The following is an 18,320-nucleotide window of genomic DNA, read 5'->3' as shown; positions in this document are numbered from 1 at the left end:
AAGTCCACTAGCTTAAGCACTGTATAATGCCAATGTTTGCAACATAGCAAAAGTCCGCATTCATAAATGCTATATGATGGTAATGTTTACAGCAATTGGCTAAGTTGCATAGCAAAAGTCTGCTAGCGTAAATACTATATTATGCTAATGTTTACAACAGCAAAAATCCGCAAGCATGAATGCTTTACAATGCTAATGTTTACAACAATTGGCTAACTTGCATAGCAAAAGTCCGCTAGCTTAAACGCTATATAACTCTGTTTACAACAATTAGCTAACACACATAGCAAAAGTCCGCCAACTTAAATGCTATGTAATGCTAATGTTTACAACAATTGGCCAAGTTGCATAGCAAAAGTCTGCTAGCTTAAATGCTATATAATGCTAATGTTTACAACAATTGGGTAACTTGCATAGCAAAAGTCCCCTAGCTTAAATGCTGCATAATGCTAATGTTTACGTCAATTGGCTAACCTGCATAGCAAAAGTCCCCTAGCTTAAATGCTGCATCATGCTATTGTTTACAACATTTGGCTAACTTGTATGGCAAAAGTCCACTAGCTTAAGCACTGTATAATGCCAATGTTTGCAACATAGCAAAAGTCCGCATTCATAAATGCTATATGATGGTATTGTTTACAGCAAAAGTCTGCTAGCATAAATACTATATTATGCTAATGTTTACAACAGCAAAAATCCGCAAGCATGAATGCTTTATAATGCTAATGTTTACAACAATTGGCTAACACACATAGCAAAAGTCCGCCAACTTAAATGCTATGTAATGCTAATGTTTACAACAATTGGCTAAGTTACATAGCAAAAGTCTGCTAGCTTAAATGCTATATAATGCTAATGTTTACAACAATTGGGTAACTTGCATAGCAAAAGTCCCCTAGCCTAAATGCTGCATAATGCTAATGTTTACGTCAATTGGCTAACCTGCATAGCAAAAGTCCACTAACTTAAATACTATATAATGCTAATGTTTACAACATAGCAAAAATCGCAAGCTTAAATGTTATATAATGCTAATGTTTACAATAATTAGCTAATTTGCCTAGCAAAACGTAAACGTCTGCTATCTTAAATGCTATATAAAGCTAATTTTTTTTACAACAGTTGGCTAAGTTGAATAGTAAAAGTCCGCTAGCTTAAAAGCTTTATAATGATAATGTTTAAAACAGTTGGCTAACCTGCATAGCAAAGGTCTGCCAACTTTAATGCTATATAATGCTATTGTTTACAACATAGCAAAAGTCTGCTATCTTAAATGCTATATATGGCTAATATTTACAAAATTGGCCAAGTTGCATCGCAAAAGTCCGCTAGCTTAAATGCTATTTAATGCTAAAGTTTATAACCACTGGCTAAATTGCATAGCAAAAGTGCGCTAGCTAAATACTGTATTATGCTAATGTTTGCAACATGGCAAAAATCCGCTAGCATAAATGCTAAATAATATTAATGTTTACAATTGACTAATTAGCATAGCAAATGTCCACAACAGCAAAAGTCTGCTATCTTAAATGCTATATAATGCTGATGTTTACAATTGACAGAGTTGCATGGCAAAGGTCTGCTTGCTTTAATGCTATATAATGCTAATGTTGACAACAATTAACTAAGTTGCATAGCAAAAGTCCCCTAGTTTAAATGCTGCATAATGCTAATGTTTACGTCGATTGGCTAACCTGCATAGCAAAGGTCCGCTAGCTTAAATGCTACATAATGTTTACAACAATTGGCTAACCTTCATGGCAAAAGTCACCAACTTAAATGCTATATAATGCTAATTTTTACAACAATTGGCTAACTTGCATCGCAAAAGTCCGCTAACTTAAATTCTATATAATGCTAATGTTCACAACAACTGGCTAACATGCATAGCAAAAGTCCACTAGCTTAAATGCTATATCATGCTAATGTTTACCAGATAGTTTCATTTTATTTCTGTCGATGTCGCTTTAGAGGCGGCGTACATACCACCGTAAATAATTTGCGATGAAGAAAGAAGAACACGACACCAGGATGCACCAGAAGTGATTTTAAGGCTCTTGTTAAATTTTCAGCTTATTAATAAAAAACAAACACACCATATACCTTGTAGCCTGATGTCACCAAAAGCAGAAAACTAGTATCAAATTAAAAGGTTTCAAACTGGCTACTCACATGAGTTTTTAATAAATATAGTATTAAAAAAATACAGAAAGCAACGTTAAATCAGCTTAACACGTTATAGAACGACAAATATTGAAATGAAGAGAACTTTTGGTCCTCCCGCCGTGCGCCCGTGTGAAAAAAAAAAAATCCAAATTTCATTTTAAGCATGCAGATTAGGGGTGTGACGATATACGAAAAGGTGATGCATCACGATACTTTGTAGCCAAAAAAAGTTATCAAGATGCTCCCGCCAAGACTTGATACATCTTTTTTAAGAAGGTGTCACTATTAAAAAAAAAAATAAAGTTGCTTACTAAAATGTTCTGTTAAATAGCATCTATGCTAGCTCACTAGCTGCTATTGACCGCACGAGACATCTAATTCAATTTGACTGGATTGGACATCTAGCGCCGTCAATGGCGCTGAAACAGCAAAAAAAATAAAGGAAATAACCAAAAAATCAACAGCAAATGACATCCAGGGTCACTTCCTGTCAATTTGGGGTCACTTCCTGTTGATTTGGGGTCACTTCACATTGATCTAGGGCCATTTCGATGCTGCTGCCTGTTAATATCGGGTCACTTCCTGTCGATTTTAGGTGCACTTCATTGCCACTTCCTGTTGATTCGGAAACATCTCAGGGTCACTTTCTAGTGATATCAGGTCACTTCCTGTTGATTTGGAGGTATTTCGCCATCGCTTACCGTTTATATTTGGTCACTTCCTGTCGATATAAGGTCATTTGTTGATTTCAGGGTCACTTCCTGTTGATTTTGGGTCACTTCATGTTGATTAAGGGCCATTTCAATGCCACTTCCTGTTGAGATCAGATCACTTGTGGTTGATTTCGGGTCACTTCCTGTTGATTTCGGGGCATGTCAGGTCGCTTCCTGTTAATTCGGCAACATGTCAGTGTCACTTTCTTTTGATATCAGGTCACTTCCTGTTAATTCGGCAACATGTCAGGGTCACTTTCTATTGATATCAGGTCACTTCCTGTTGATATTGGGTCACTTCCAGTAAATTCGGCAACATGTCAAGGTCACTTCCTGTTGATATTAGGTCACTTCTTGATTTGGAGGCATTTTAGGGACAGTTCCTTTTCATTTCGGGTCAATTCCTATTGATCTAGGGCCATTTTGATGCCACTTCCTGTTGATATCGGGTCACTTGCTGTTGATTTGGGGGCATTTCGGGGTCACTTCCTGTCATTATTGGGTCACTTGCTGTTGATTTGGGGGCATTTCAGGTCACTTCCTGTTAATTTGGCAACATGTCAGGGTCACTTCCTGTTGATATCAGGTCACTTCTTGATTTAGAGGCATTTTAGGGTCAGTTCCTTTTGATTTCGGGTCACTTCCTATTGATCTCGGGCCATTTTGATGCCACTTCCTGTTGATATCGGGTCACTTCCTGTTAATTTGGCAACATGTCAGGGTCACTCTATTAATATTAGGTCACTTCCTGTTGATTTGAGGGCATGTCAGGTCACTTCCTGTTGATACTGGGTCACTTCCTGTTAATTCGGCAACATGTCAGGGTCACTTCCTGTTGATATCAGGTCACTTTTTGATTTGGAGGCATTTTAGGGCCAGTTCCTTTTGATTTCGGGTCACTTCCTATTGATCTAGGGCCATTTTGATGCCACTTCCTGTTGATATCGGGTCACTTCCTGTTGATTTGGGGGCATGTCAGGTCGCTTCCTTTTAATTCGGCAACATGTCAGGGTCACTTCCTGTTGAGATTGGGTCACTTCCTGTTAATTCGGCAACATGTCGGGGTCACTTCCTGTTGATATCGGGTCCCTCCCTTTTAATTTGGCGGCATGTCAGGGTCACTTTCTGTTGATGTCAGGTCACTAGTTGATTTGGAGGCATTTCAGGGTCCCTTCCTATTAATTTACACTTCAGTTTGATTTTGAATCACTTCCTATTCATTTGGGGACCTTCCCGTCACTTCCTTTTTTCAGCAACCCAAAATCAACAGGAAGTGACTCGCAAAGGAAGTGACCGAAAATCAACAGGAAATGACGTAAAATGCCTTGAAAATGAACTCATTGGCTGCCACTGACGTTCAATTTGTTTGAAGTGGGAAGGATTTATTTCGTATCGTTAGCTACCCAGAGGTTCCCGACCCTAGTGTGCGTGCTTAAAAGCCAAAATGTTTTTGTATGATGAAATATATTTTCTTCACTCGTAGCACAAGCGGGCGCATTAGCGAATGGCTTTCCGTATATGAAGTAATACCATTGATAAAAGTGTGATTGAAAGCAGCTTTAAAAACAGCGCTGCGGCCTCACCAAAAAAAAAAAAAAAAAAAAAGACTGAAATTCAAGAGTAGTCCGCTCCGCGTTTATGTCTTTTCGTGCAACTTTCCTGGGCGGCGTCAACGTCCCGTGAGCGGGATATGAAAAATAGGAGCCGCGTCTCGGTCGGCGGATGAGCGTCGAGGCGCCCGGGAAGCTCCGAAAGTTAGCCGTGACGGCGCCCCGTAAGCGTCCTCTCTTCTTCTCCAGAAATGGGAAAAAAACTGCATCTGGAAAGAAGACGCAAGCTTTTAGTTTCAGGGTTCACAAATATTTGAGAGCAGAATTTTTGGCTTGTTGGCTGCCATTGAACAGTGCTAGATGTTCACTTCCTATTAATATTGGGTAACTACCTGTTGACTTGGGGCATTCCAGGGTTACTTCCTGTCGAAATCGGGTCTCTTGTCGTCGATTTGGGGGCCTTTTAGGGTCACTTCCTGTTGATTTTTATGCATTTTGGCGTCACTTCCTGTCAATTTCGGGTCATTTCCTGTTGACTTGGGGCATTTAAGGGTCACTTCCTGTTATATAAGGTCACTTCCTGTTTATTCTTGCCTATTTCGGGGTCACTTCATGTTGACCTTGGGCATTTCAGGATCACTTCCTGTTGATTTTTGTCCATTTTGGGGTCACTTCCTGTTGATTTTTGCCCATTTCGGGATAACTTCCTTTCAATTTGGGGGCATTTTGGGTCACTTCCTATTGATTTTTGCACACTTTGCGTTCATTTCCTGTTTACTTTGGGCATTTCAGGGTCACTTCCTGTTGATTTGAGGACATTTTAGGGCCACTTCCTGTTGGTTAAATGGCATTTCAGGATCACTTGCAATTGATATCAGGTCACTTCTTGTTGACTTGCGGCATTTCAGGATCACTTCCTGTTAATACCTGTCACTTCCTGTTGATTTTTGCACATTTTGGGCTCACTTACTGTCAATATCGGGTCATTTCCTGTTGATATGAGTCAATTCCCGCTGACTTGGGGCATTTAAGGGTCACTTCCTGTTGACCTTGGGCATTTCAGGATCACTTCCTGTTACATAGGCTCACTTCCTGTTAATTTTTGCCCATTTTGGGGTCACTTCCTGTTGATTTTTGCGCATTTTGGGGTCACTTCCTGTTGATACAAGTCATTTCCTATTGGGGCTTTTCAGGGTCACTTCCTGTTGATTTTTGCGTATTTCAGGGTCACTTGTCAAGATCAGGTCACTTCCTGTTGATTTTTGCACATATCAGGGCCACTTCCTCTCGCTATCGGGTCACTTCCTGTTGATTTGACGGCATTTTAGGGACACTTCCTGTTGATACCGGGTCATTTCCTGTTGATTTGGGGCATTCAGGGTCACTTCCTGTTGATATCAGGTCACTTCCTTTTGACCTTGGGTATTTTAGAGTCACTTCCTGTTGATATGGGTCACTTCCTGTTGATATTGGGTCGCTTCCTGTTGATTTGGGTGCATTTCAGGATGACATCTTAATGATTTTTGGAATTTCTTGTTCATTTCCTTGTTGACTTTTGCACATTTTTGGGGTCACTTCCTATTGATGCGGGTCCCTTCTTGTTGATTTGGGGACATTTTGTGATCACTTCCTGATGATATAAGGTCACTTCCTGTTGATTTTTGCACATTTCAGGGTCACTTCCTGTTGATATCAGGTCATTCCCTGTTGTTATTGTGTCTTACTGTTTGTTTGTGGCACTTTCAGGTCACTTCCGGTTGATATCGGTTCACTTCAGGGTCACTTCCTATTGATTTGGGGGCATTTGGTGATCACTTCCTGTTGATTTTTGCACTTATCGGGGTCACTTCCGGTTGATTTGGGAACATTTTGTGATATCTGTTCACTTCCTGTTGATATGGGTCACTTTCTATTGACTTGGGGCATTTCAGGGTCATTTCCTGTTGATATCGGGGAACTTCCTGTTGATTTTTGCGCATTTCGGGGTCACTTCCTGTTGATATCGGGCAACTTCCTGTTGATTTGGGGGCATTTCAAGGTCACGTCATATTAATTTGGGGGCATATCGTGATCACTTCCTGTTGACTTTTTGCACATTTCAGGGTCACTTCATATTAATATCGGGTCACTTCCTATTGATTTGCGGCATTTTGTGATCACTTCCTGTTGATATCAGGTCACTTCCTGTTTATCTGGGGCATTTCAAGGTCACTTTCTGTGTATTTTTGTACATTTTGGGGTCACTTCCTGTTGATATCAGGTCATTTCTTCTTGTTAACGTGTCTTCCTGTTGATTTGTGGCACTTTTGGGTCACTTCAGGGTCACTTTCTATTGGTTTGGGTCACTTCCTATTGATTTGGGGACATCTTCTAATCAGTTCCTGTTAATGCCGGGTCACTTCCTGTTGATTGTTGTGGATTTTGGGCTCACTTCCTATTGATATCAGGTCCATTCCTGTTGATATTGGGTCACTTCTGGTCACTTCCTGTTGCTACGGGTCACTTCCTTTTTGATTTGGGGCATTTCAATGTCGCTTCCTGTTGATTGTTGCGCACTTTGGGATCACTTCCTATTGATATCGGGTCCCTTCCTGTTGACTTTTGTGCATTTTAGAGTCACTTCCCGTTGATATCAGGTCACTTCCTGTTGACTTGGTGGCCATTTGGTTTTTGGTCAAAAATCACAACCACCAATTGAGTTGTTTTTGGGTGCGCCAATGTAGTTTTTCCCCATCAGAAATCAATGGGAGTAAATGGAGGTTTTTGTACCATTGATAATTCCAAAAGTACTGTATTAACATGCTTGCCCCTCCCTCCAGAAATTCCATCAAGGGGATGACCTCATCTAACGGAGACGGCAAGGGTACCTGGGCTTCACTGGACCACGCAGGCCGTGCAGCACTGCTCCTGCTTCTCGGGCAGCGAAGAGTAGTTCATCTGGCGCACGATCTCGGCGAAGAGCTCGTCCACCATGGTCTTGCTTTTGGCCGAGGTCTCGATGAAGGGGCAGCCCCACTCCTGGGCTAAGGCGCGGCCGTCCGAACCCGCCACCTCGCGCTCCGACTCCAGGTCCACTTTGTTCCCCACCAGGATCAGCGGCACCTTCTCGAAACGCTTCACGCGCACTATTTGGTCTCGCATGGGCCGGATGTCCTGAGTCCAAAAAAAACAACACTTTTTCACAGGGCACCATTGTTACCACAAGAAATTTTTAAAAATCTAAACCCTAACATAGATTTTGGAGCATTTGGGGGTCACTTCCTGTTCATATTGGGTTACTTCCTGTTGACTTGGGGCATTTCAGGGTCACTTCCTGTTGATATCGGATCACATCCTGTTGATTTTTGCACATTTCAGAGTCACCTCCTGTTGATATTGGGTCACTTCCTGTTGATACGGGGTCACTTCCTATTGATTTGGGGGCATTTTGTGATCATTTCCTGTTGATATCGCGGTACTTCCTGTTGATTTTTGCACATTTCAGAGTCACCTCCTGTTGATATTGGGTCACTTCTTGATGATTTGAGGGCATTTCTGGGTCATTTCCTGTTGATTTGGGGGCATTTTGTGATCACTTCCTGTTCATTTGTGGCATTTCTGGTTCACTTCCTGTTGATACGGGTCACTTCCTATTGACTTGGGGCATTTCTGGTTCACTTCCTGTTGATACGGGGTCACTTCCTATTGATTTGGGGGCATTTTGTGATCATTTCCTGTTGATATCAGGGCACGTCCTGTTGATTTTTGCAAATTTCAGGGTCACTTCCTGTTGATACGGGTCACTTCCTATTGACTTGGGGCATTTTGGGGTCACTTCCTGTTGATATCGCGGTACTTCTTGTTGATTTTTGCACATTTCAGAGTCACCTCCTGTTGATATTGGGTCACTTCTTGATGATTTGAGGGCATTTCTGGGTCACTTCCTGTTGATATCGGGTCATTTCCTGTTGATTTGGGGGCATTTTGTGATCACTTCCTGTTCATTTGTGGCATTTCTGGTTCACTTCCTGTTGATACGGGTCACTTCCTATTGACTTGGGGCATTTCTGGTTCACTTCCTGTTGATACGGGGTCACTTCCTATTGATTTGGGGGCATTTTGTGATCATTTCCTGTTGATATCAGGGCACGTCCTGTTGATACGGGTCACTTCCTATTGACTTGGGGCATTTTGGGGTCACTTCCTGTTGATATCGCGGTACTTCCTGTTGATTTTTGCACATTTCAGAGTCACCTCCTGTTGATACGGGTCACTTCCTATTGACTTGGGGCATTTTGGGATCACTTCCTGTTGATATCGCGGTACTTCCTGTTGATTTTTGCACATTTCAGAGTCACCTCCTGCTAGTATTGGGTCACTTGTTGATTTGTGGGCATTTGTGGGTCACTTCCTGTTGATATCGGGTCATTTCCTGTTGATTTTGGGGCATTTTGTAATCATTTCCTGTTGATACGGGTCACTTCCTATTGACTTGGGCATTTCGGGGTCACTTCCTGTAGATATCAGGTCATTTCCTGTTGATTTGGGGGCATTTTGTGATCACTTCTCATTAATATCGGGTCACATCCTATTGACTTGGGGCATTTCGGGGTCACTTCCTGTAGATATTGCGGTACTTCCTTTTGAGTTTTGCACATTTTAGAGTCACCTCCTGTTGATATTGGGTCACTTCTTGTTGATTTGAGGGCATTTCTGGGTCACTTCCTGTTGATATCGGGTCATTTCCTGTTGATTTGGGGGCATTTTGTGATCACTTCTTGTTAATTTCTGGCATTTCTGTTTCACTTCATGTTAGCTTCAAATTGGGCCACTTCCTATTGATATAGGGGCATTTAGGGGTAACTTCTTGTTGAGTTGGGGCATTTCGGGTTCACTTCCTGTTGGCTCTGGGTCACTTCCTGGTAATTTTAGGGTAATAACTCGTCATTTCCTGGCGATTTTAGGGCATTTCTAGGCCACTTCCTGTTCATTGGCCACTTCCTGTTGATATCAGGTCAGCTATTGTTGATTTGGAGGCATTTTGTTATCACTTCCTGTTGATTTGGGGTCTTTAGGGGTCGCTTAATGTTCATATTGGGTCACTTCCTACTGATATGGGGCATTTAGGGGTAACTTCCTGTTGAGTTGGGTCATTTTAGGGTTACTTTCTGTTGATTTGAGGCATTTAGGAGTAACTTCCTGTTCATATTGGGCCACTTCCTATTGATATGGGAACATTTAAAGATCACTTCCTGTTGATTTGGGGCATTTTGGGGGTCACTTCCTGGTAATTTTAGGGGAATAACTTGTCATTTCCTGTTGATTTTCATTGGCCAATTCCTGTTGATATCTTATTGGTTACTTATTGTTGTTTTCTTATCACTTCCTGTTGATTTCGAGGGCCTTTAGGGGTCGCTTAATGTTCATATTGGGTCACCTCCTACTGATATAGGGGCATTTAGGGGTAACTTCCTGTTGAGTTGGGTCATTTCAGGGTTACTTCCTGTTATGAGGCATTTTGGAATAACTTCCTGCTCACCTAATTCCTATTAATTTAGGGGCATTTTGGAAAACCTTTGCTGTTCATATTGGGTCACTACCTTTTCATTTGCAGGCATTTCAGGGAGAATTTCTGGTTGCTAACAGCTCTCTTCCTGTTAATTTAGAGGCATTTTGTAATCACTTCCTGTTCACTTTGGCCACAAACGTCCACGTTTACATCAAAACCATTGACTCTTACGTACACAAATGCCACCGACACGTTTGCACGTCGATGCCGTTAAAGCAGAAATGTGAATTTCATAACATGACAAATAGGGTCACAATTAAAGTAATTAAACATTGTCCAACAAATAAAGCATGAAAAAATAATTCATGTGTCGTATATTTGACTAAATAATCGCGTTTCCGAAGTTCGAGCCTGAAAGGGGACGAACCCGGAAGTGATACGTCACACCGAGAACAGCGATGGCAACGCTCCATACGGCCGCCATACAAAGCCCTTCAAACAGCGATAGATTGAGCGCAAGGAAGGAGATCCAAGTTTTTGAAGCGTTGGAGGAAGAAGAGGAGGTTGGAATTTCATGTTGGACCTAACATGTATTAGCCAGACGCTAATCAGGATGCAAACAATGTGCCTAGACTACCTGACATGGAATGGAGACAAGACCCATCGAGATTACAAGGTTGGTAAGATATAGGCTGTTATTATTTTCATGATTTGAAGATGCAGGCATTTGCACATAATTTTATGTTTTTGTCTATCTGATGACATTGTTTAAAAAAAAAAAAATCAGACTTCATGTTCATTTTGGCAGATCCGGCAGCTCTCGTGCATATAAAATAATAATACAAAAACGTTGGGGGGAAAGAAGGAGATGAGTCGTTGATGGCTTTCTCCACTTTATTGTGGCAACAATAAGAAAAGAAAATAATAGCGGACTGCCGCCAGATTCGACCGCCAAGTTTTGCTTCTCGCTGATCTTCTCCTCGCCTCCTACTACTCCAGTGTCTCTTAAACAGATCGTGCATTGTGTCTTGTTATGAGCTTTTTGTTTACAAATGTATTGAACGCACGACGTGCTGACAACTTTGTTTCTTTATTAACACATGGAGCTAACAGTACGAACACAGCTCGGGGCTCTCGGCAGGAAGTGGCGTCTAATGGCGTGAGGAAATGTAGCTTTTTTCACACAAGCGAACAGATTACAAAGCACCACTTCAGTGTTGTCCCGAGACTGCATCTCCCATGATTCACTGCGTGACCTGCGCGCTCGCTGATTCGCTGCCAGACATTAAAACCAACATGTATACATGGGCGATATGACCATATAAAACCGTCTCACGATCTTAAGTGCTGAAGGTACATATTTTTTAGGACATCGTTATACCGCGTTTTACTAACTTACTATAAAAACTTGAATTTCTTTTGTTATTGACCTTAAGTATTTGATTATGTCATGAGTGTTACTATTGATATTTGTTTAATATATTGTAATTTTGCACAGCGCATTTCCGGTTTGTTGAAAATACTCTCTTTTTTGAGTAATTTAATGTTTACTACTATACAGCTGCTATATTTTTTTGTATTTGCACTGAATCAAACTCAGATTGGCTGCGTTGGTTGGCAAAAGCACATTTAAACGTTTTCTTGCATTGTGTTATTCACCCATATTCATAGTATTGAGTTTTTAATAAATATCTTTCAATATATCTTACTCAATTTTTTTTAAAAAGTGTTTTAAAAACATCGTGATAATATCGAAACCGTGATATTGTCTTGGGAATACCGTGATATATATTTTTTCCCATATCGCCCAACCCTACCAACATGCTTGTTGTTGTCACCTGTCAGCGGCTCTCGTACGTAAAACACAAACTAGAAGGCTATCAAGCGATCACCGTGAAAGAAACGCTGAACCATACAAATTCAATGCAATGCTTGAAGGTGGAAATACATAATACAAATACTAGAGATGTCCCGATCCGATCCAAATATCAGATCGGACGCCGATATGGGCAAAAAAAGCGCATCGGTATCGGATCGGAACACGGAAAAAATTCCGATCCAGACTTCCGATTCAGTTTTTTTTTGAAAGTCCGGTCCGGGTTTTCCAGCGCACAGATTTACATAATCCATTCCAGTTTTTGCTTCGGTTTCCATAAAATCCGTTCCGCGTTTTATGGCACACCTTCAACACACTACATTTACATTACCGTCTCCCAATTTACCGAGAGACTTTATCGGTAAAAATGCCAGCTGTGTGGGATCATTTCACCTTAAAGGACGACAAAGACGAAGAGGCAGAGAGCAACATATGCCACAATAAAGTCAAGCGTAGTGGTAAAGCTGTAAGAAGTTTTATTGCAACCAACCTAATAAAGCATTTAGCGAAATACCACCATAAACAATATGAGGAGTATGTTAAGAAAACCGAAGACAAAAAGAACAGTCCTACACAACTAACACTGGCAGAAACTTTTACTATGCGTCACAAACTGGCATTCGACAGTCCCAAAGCCCAGGGAAATCAAGATTCATTGCTGAAGAATTCCTTCTGGATGACGAGCCATTATCTCACGTGAGTAAAGACGCAGCATCCAACACGCGATTCGGCCGCTGAAGATTCGAGAACGATTCACAAACATCCAAATTCCGATTATTGAAATATGTCAAGTAAAGCGGTAGCGATAGCGCGGTCTTCGGGACGCAATGCGCAAAGTAAACATAACTTGTCTTAGACCCGGGTAATGCCAATGCTCAACTCACGGCTTTAGCTCAACTCATGCCGCTGGATAAAAAACACAAGAATACCTGACTTCTGATGACAGCCGCAACAAACTACGTCAACGTCGTTTTACTGGAGATAATGGATATCATATGTACAGTGCCTTGTAAAAGTATTTGGCCCCCTTGAACCTTGCAACCTTTCGCCACATTTCAGGCTTCAAACATAAAGATTTTAATTTTTTGTCAAGAATCAACAACAAGTGGGACACAATCGTGAAGTAGAACAAAATTTATTGGATAATTTAAACTTTTTTAAAAAATAAAAAACTGAAAAGTGGGGCGTGCAATATTATTCGGCCCCCTTGCGTTAACACTTTGTAGCGCCACCTTTTGCTCCAATTACAGCTGCAAGTCGCTTGGGGTATGTTTCTATCAGTTTTGCACATCGAGAGACTGACATTCTTGCCCATTCTTCCTTGCGAAACAGCTCCAGCTCAGTGAGGTTGGATGGAGAGTGTTTGTGAACAGCAGTCTTCAGCTCTTTCCACAGATTCTCCATTGGATTCAGGTCTGGACTTTGACTTGGCCATTCTAACACCTGGATACGTTTATTTTTCAACCATTCCATTGTAGATTTGGCTTTATGTTTTGGATCATTGTCCTGTTGGAAGATAAATCTCCGTCCCAGTCTCAGGTCTTGTGCAGATACCAACAGGTTTTCTTCCAGAATGTTGCTGTATTTGGCTGCATCCATCTTCCCGTCAATTTGAACCATCTTCCCTGTCCCTGCTGAAGAAAAGCAGGCCCAAACCATGATGCTGCCACCACCATGTTTGACAGTTGGGATGGTGTGTTCAGGGTGATGAGCTGTGTTGCTTTTACGCCAAACATATCGTTTTGCATTGTGGCCAAAAAGTTCAATTTTGGTTTCATCTGACCAGAGCACCTTCTTCCACATGTTTGGTGTGTCTCCCAGGTGGCTTGTGGCAAACTTTAAATGAGACTTTTTATGGATATCTTTGAGAAATGGCTTTCTTCTTGCCACTCTTCCATAAAGGCCAGATTTGTGCAGTGTACGACTGATTGTTGTCCTATGGACAGACTCTCCCACCTCAGCTGTCGATCTCTGCAGTTCATCCAGAGTGATCACGGGCCTCTTGGCTGCATCTATGATCAGTTTTCTCCTTGTTTGAGAAGAAAGTTTGGACACACGGTCGGGTCTTGGTAGATTTGCAGTGGTCTGATGCTCCTTCCATTTCAATATGATGGCTTGCACAGTGCTCCTTGAGATGTTTAAAGCTTGGGAAATCCAAATCCGGCTTTAAACTTCTCCACAACAGTATCTCGGACCTGCCTGGTGTGTTTTCATAATGCTCTCTGCACTTTAAACAGAACCCTGAGACTATCACAGAGCAGGTGCATTTATACGGAGACTTGATTATACACAGGTGGATTCTATTTATCATCATCGGTCATTTAGGACAACATTCAGAGATCCTTACTGAACTTCTGGAGTGAGTTTGCTGCACTGAAAGTAAAGGGACCGAATAATATTGCACGCCCCACTTTTCAGTTTTTCATTTTTTAAAAAAGTTGAAATTATCCAATAAATGTTGTTCCACTTCACGATTGTGTCCCACTTGTTGTTGATTCTTGACAAAAAAATTCAATTTCATATCTTTATGTTTGAAGCCTGAAATGTGGCGAAAGGTTGCAAGATTCAAGGGGGCCGAATACTTTTGCAAGGCACTGTAAATAGAACCAGATGCTCTACGACAGACTCGACGGCGTTAGCAACATTGAAGTATGGAAAACTAAACGGCCGCCATCTTAAATCAGGAGACTTCTCTAGTAGGCTGTTGTGAACCTTCCAAGCGAACCTAATTAACTTTTTATCTAAAATACCCCTAAATCGGCAAAATCTTGACTTGAATCTATCGTCAAAACAGTTTTAAAACTTTCACATGTCAAAAGCAGACGGAAGGGAAATTATGGATTAACGGGAGCAATTTTAACAACTTTAACAGTTGATTCGCAAAATGAAATGAATTGAATGTAGTTTCAAGCTGCTGATACAGAATGGGGACTTGAGTATTTTATTTGCCGTTTTAAAATGTTAACTTGATACTGAAATAGTCGTTTATTTAAACCTGAGAGGCTTTTTATACAATTTTTCTAACTAATGCACGAAACATTAAAAGCATCTAATAGCTTGGGGGATTTGGGGGATTTTCCACTGAGGTTGTTGGTGTGTTTTGCTTTTTTAAGACAGTTTACAATATTATTTCCACATTTTACTGACTGACTATGCCATTTCTGTTTGTTATTTAAAATGTTTTGGGTTTGTCACTCAATAAACAGGTCAGTTTCTTGTTACCAACCGTTGTGTGTTATTCAAACTCACCTAATTCAGCTGGCTAGTTGTTATCAAGAGTACTAAAACCTTTTTCAACATGAGTCTGACAACTAAGTAAGGAGGCTAAATAACTTTAAACTTTAACACATGCTCAGATAACTCGGTATCGGTCAGTATCGGATCGGAAGTGCAAAACAATATCGGTATCTGATCGGAAGTACAAAAACCTGGATCGGGACATCCCTAACTGAGACAGTATTATGGCGGAAGATTTGGTAGCAACTTGTTGGTTCCTTTTTATTTTTTGACAATGATACCTTTTTAATACCATTAGTGCTGCAACGATTAATTGATTAACTCGAGTATTCGATTAGAAAAAAAGATTCAAATTAAATTTTGCTGCTTCGAGTATTCATTTAAGTGGCATCTTAATGGTTTATATTAGGGGTGTCAAACGATTAAAATTTTTAATCGAGATAATTACAGCTTAAAAATGAATCGTAATTAATCGCAATTCAAACCATCTATAAAATATGCCACATTTTTCTGTAAATTATTGTTGGAATGGAAAGATAAGACACAAGATGGATATATACATTCAACATACGGTACATAAGTACCGTATTTATTATAACAAATCAACAAGATGGCATTACCATTATTAACATTCTGTTAAAGCGATCCATGGATAGAAAGAATTAGAAAGTACAAGTTATAGAAATGTTATATTAAAACCCCTCTTCATGTTTTCGTTTTAATAAAATTTGTAAAATTTTCAATCAAAAAATAAACTAGTTGCCCGCCACTGTTGTCAATAATTACTTACACAATGCTCATGGGTGCTGAAACCTATAAAATCAGTCGCACCCAAGCGCCAGCAGAGGGCGGCAAAACTCCGAAAAACACAACAAGTACAGCTTTCACTGTGCTGTCATTTTAATCTGTTTGAGCAGGGCATTTGTGCGTTAATTGCGTCAAATATTTTAATGGGATTAATTAAAAAATTAATTACCGCTCGTTAACGCGATAATTTTGACAGCCCTAGTTTATATTGAAACTGCATTTAGTTTTCTTGATTTGGGTGGATACATTACCTTCTAGTCTGCCTCATTTCACACGGCTGAATCCAGGTGCTCCCTGTTAAGACCAACATAAGTTTTTGTTTGAGCTAATGTTTTTTTTAAATGCATTCGTAATTTAGTTTAGGTATACTTAGCCTATTTTTGTGGGGATATGTGTCTAAACCATTTGTGAAGAGCATTGTAAAAAAGTTAGCATTTTACAGAATGTTGCTATGTAAGTTAGCCAATTGTTCTTTTGTTGTACATAGATCCTCATTTATTTATTTTTCACACCGTTTGAGGCTCAGCTCAGGTAATTTAATTTTTAATGTTCCTTATCCGATTACTCGATTATTCGAACTAATGGTTCATCGATTAATCTACTACCAAAATTATCGATAGTTGCAGCCCTAAAAACGATATCTCGATTCTTGGCAGGGGCATATCGATAACCTTTTGGGACACAAAGTATCACGATATATCACCATTTGGATATTTTGTCACACCCCTAATCATGAGCCTTGTATCGCAAATCGTATCGCGAAGTTCCCACGCCTAGCAACTATCAATATCGCGGTTTTTCACGGCGATAAACAGTGAATTCACTGCATGTGACTTTGATGAAAGCTCACCTGAAAAGACTGCTGGTTAACCAGACTGTAGACCAGGATAAAGCCCTGTCCGTTCTTGATGTACAAGTCCCGCATAGAGGCGAACTGCTCGGTTCCGGCCGTGTCCAGTATCTCCAGCACTGACGGCGACGAGTCCACCTCGATTTCCTTCCTGTAAAAGTCCTCTATGGTGGGGTCGTACTTCTCGATGAAGGTTCCCGTAACGAACTGGACGGTCAGCGCGGATTTTCCAACGCCGCCGCTGCCCAGAACCACCACTTTGTACTCCTTCATCTTGGCTAGCTAACTCAGAGCGGCTAAAGGATTAGCTGCAACGGGGCCTCTTTCCCCCCTAAAGTCGGGGACCGAACGACGACACAAAACGGCGTCTAGACTATCCGAGCGTTCATAGTCCTCCCCGATATGGCCACTTTGAAAAACCCGGAGAGCGAAGACCAAAAAAAGTTGCTTTCCGTCCGCTCCGCCTGGTAGTTAGCTCGACGGTGGCTAGGCGTTCGCGCTCCCGCATGCCCGGAGCTCCCTCGAGAGTCCGGGCCGGTGACGAAGAGGCCCCGCCGGGGAACGAGTCGTCGAGTCCCGGGTCGTGTCCCGCATGCTACGGAGCCGGTCGGAACAGTTCGGACGCAAACGGCGTCCTCCCGAGGCCTGTTCGCGTTTCCACCTCCGCTCGGAGAAGACCGGCAGGAGGTCCCCGCTTCTTGCCTGCTTCCGGCTTTAGAAAAAAGGCGGCGGACGCAGAAATTTGGGGATTTAAAGAGGAAATCGAGCCATTTTTTACGTTGCTTTTCAAAACCGCGAAGCGATGATCCTCATCGGGGAGGCGCTATCAACTCCTCCGCACCTCTCTCTCAACCGTCAGTTCCACGGTGCGTTCAGGAACAGCAGGCAAACACATCCTCAATTAGGGGTGGCGACTTAACGATACGATAAACATGATTTCACGATATGGCGGTTAAATCATTATAGGCAGGGGTGAAAGCAGTGGCGCCACCAGGGGGTAAATTTGTTGGCCACCCCACTGGCCACCCTGCTTGCCATTATATCGTTAGATTGTTATAGCCTGGTAATCTGTTGATCCCTGTTGGGAAGTACTTTTTATATTTTGTTCATTCAGTAATAATTATTTTTCTGTCACATTAACATTGTGTTGGGAAATATCCAGTTAAGATATGATTGCCTCTGTACTTGCTTTTATTTGTATCTGTATTATTTTGTTTTGTTAAATGTACACCATATGCCTAATATATCCATAACACAATAAAAAAGAATTGTTGTGGAACTCAAAATGTTGACTGGACAGTTATGGACTATGCACATTAAATCATGAGTAACATCAAATATTACACAAGACACCAAAGTATATCAGTAACCGTGTCCATAAGTCTTTCTGATAGTTTTCCCCTGACCTTTTTAATGCAATAATATAATGAAAACCTGAAATTATGGCTTTTAGTTTTGGTGTGCCACCCCAAGATTTTAAGTGGCCCCATCTGGCCACCCCTATGAAAAATTTCTGCAGGCGCCACTGGGTGAAAGTGGCCCAGAACGGTCAGGAACGCAGTTCCGGTGTTGTGCCGAAAAATAGCCGCCCCGCGTGAAATGTCCCCCCTGACAGGAACGCTTATTTATAACG

General features: G+C 41.3%; 1 protein-coding gene across 1 annotated transcript; it reads right to left on the bottom strand.

Moving 5' to 3' along the window:
* Positions 1–2,165: 2,165 nt before the first annotated feature.
* On the bottom strand, positions 2,166–17,570 carry rap2c (RAP2C, member of RAS oncogene family). The gene is made up of 3 exons (XM_057851090.1): positions 16,688–17,570; positions 7,297–7,582; positions 2,166–4,698 (listed from the first exon to the last, which is right to left on the bottom strand). The coding sequence occupies exons 1-2, from the start codon at positions 16,958–16,960 to the stop codon at positions 7,304–7,306; spliced, it is 552 nt and encodes a 183-aa protein (XP_057707073.1). The 5' UTR covers positions 16,961–17,570; the 3' UTR covers positions 2,166–4,698; positions 7,297–7,303.
* Between the last annotated feature and the right edge of the window lie 750 nt (positions 17,571–18,320).

Source organism: Corythoichthys intestinalis, chromosome 11, assembly GCF_030265065.1.
Source record: "Corythoichthys intestinalis isolate RoL2023-P3 chromosome 11, ASM3026506v1, whole genome shotgun sequence".
Taxonomy (NCBI): domain Eukaryota; kingdom Metazoa; phylum Chordata; class Actinopteri; order Syngnathiformes; family Syngnathidae; genus Corythoichthys; species Corythoichthys intestinalis.
Note: the sequence above shows the minus strand (reverse complement) of the source record. Positions and strands in the feature narration are given on the sequence as shown.

Bases quoted from the DNA above. Each gene is read 5' to 3' on its own strand.
- rap2c (XM_057851090.1), bottom strand. From the start codon at position 16,960: ATGAAGGAGTACAAAGTGGTGGTTCTGGGCAGCGGCGGCGTTGGAAAA. The intron at 7,583-16,687 runs GTGAGCTTTCAT...TTTTGGACTCAG, and splicing joins TTAACCAGCAGTCTTTTCAG to GACATCCGGCCCATGCGAGA.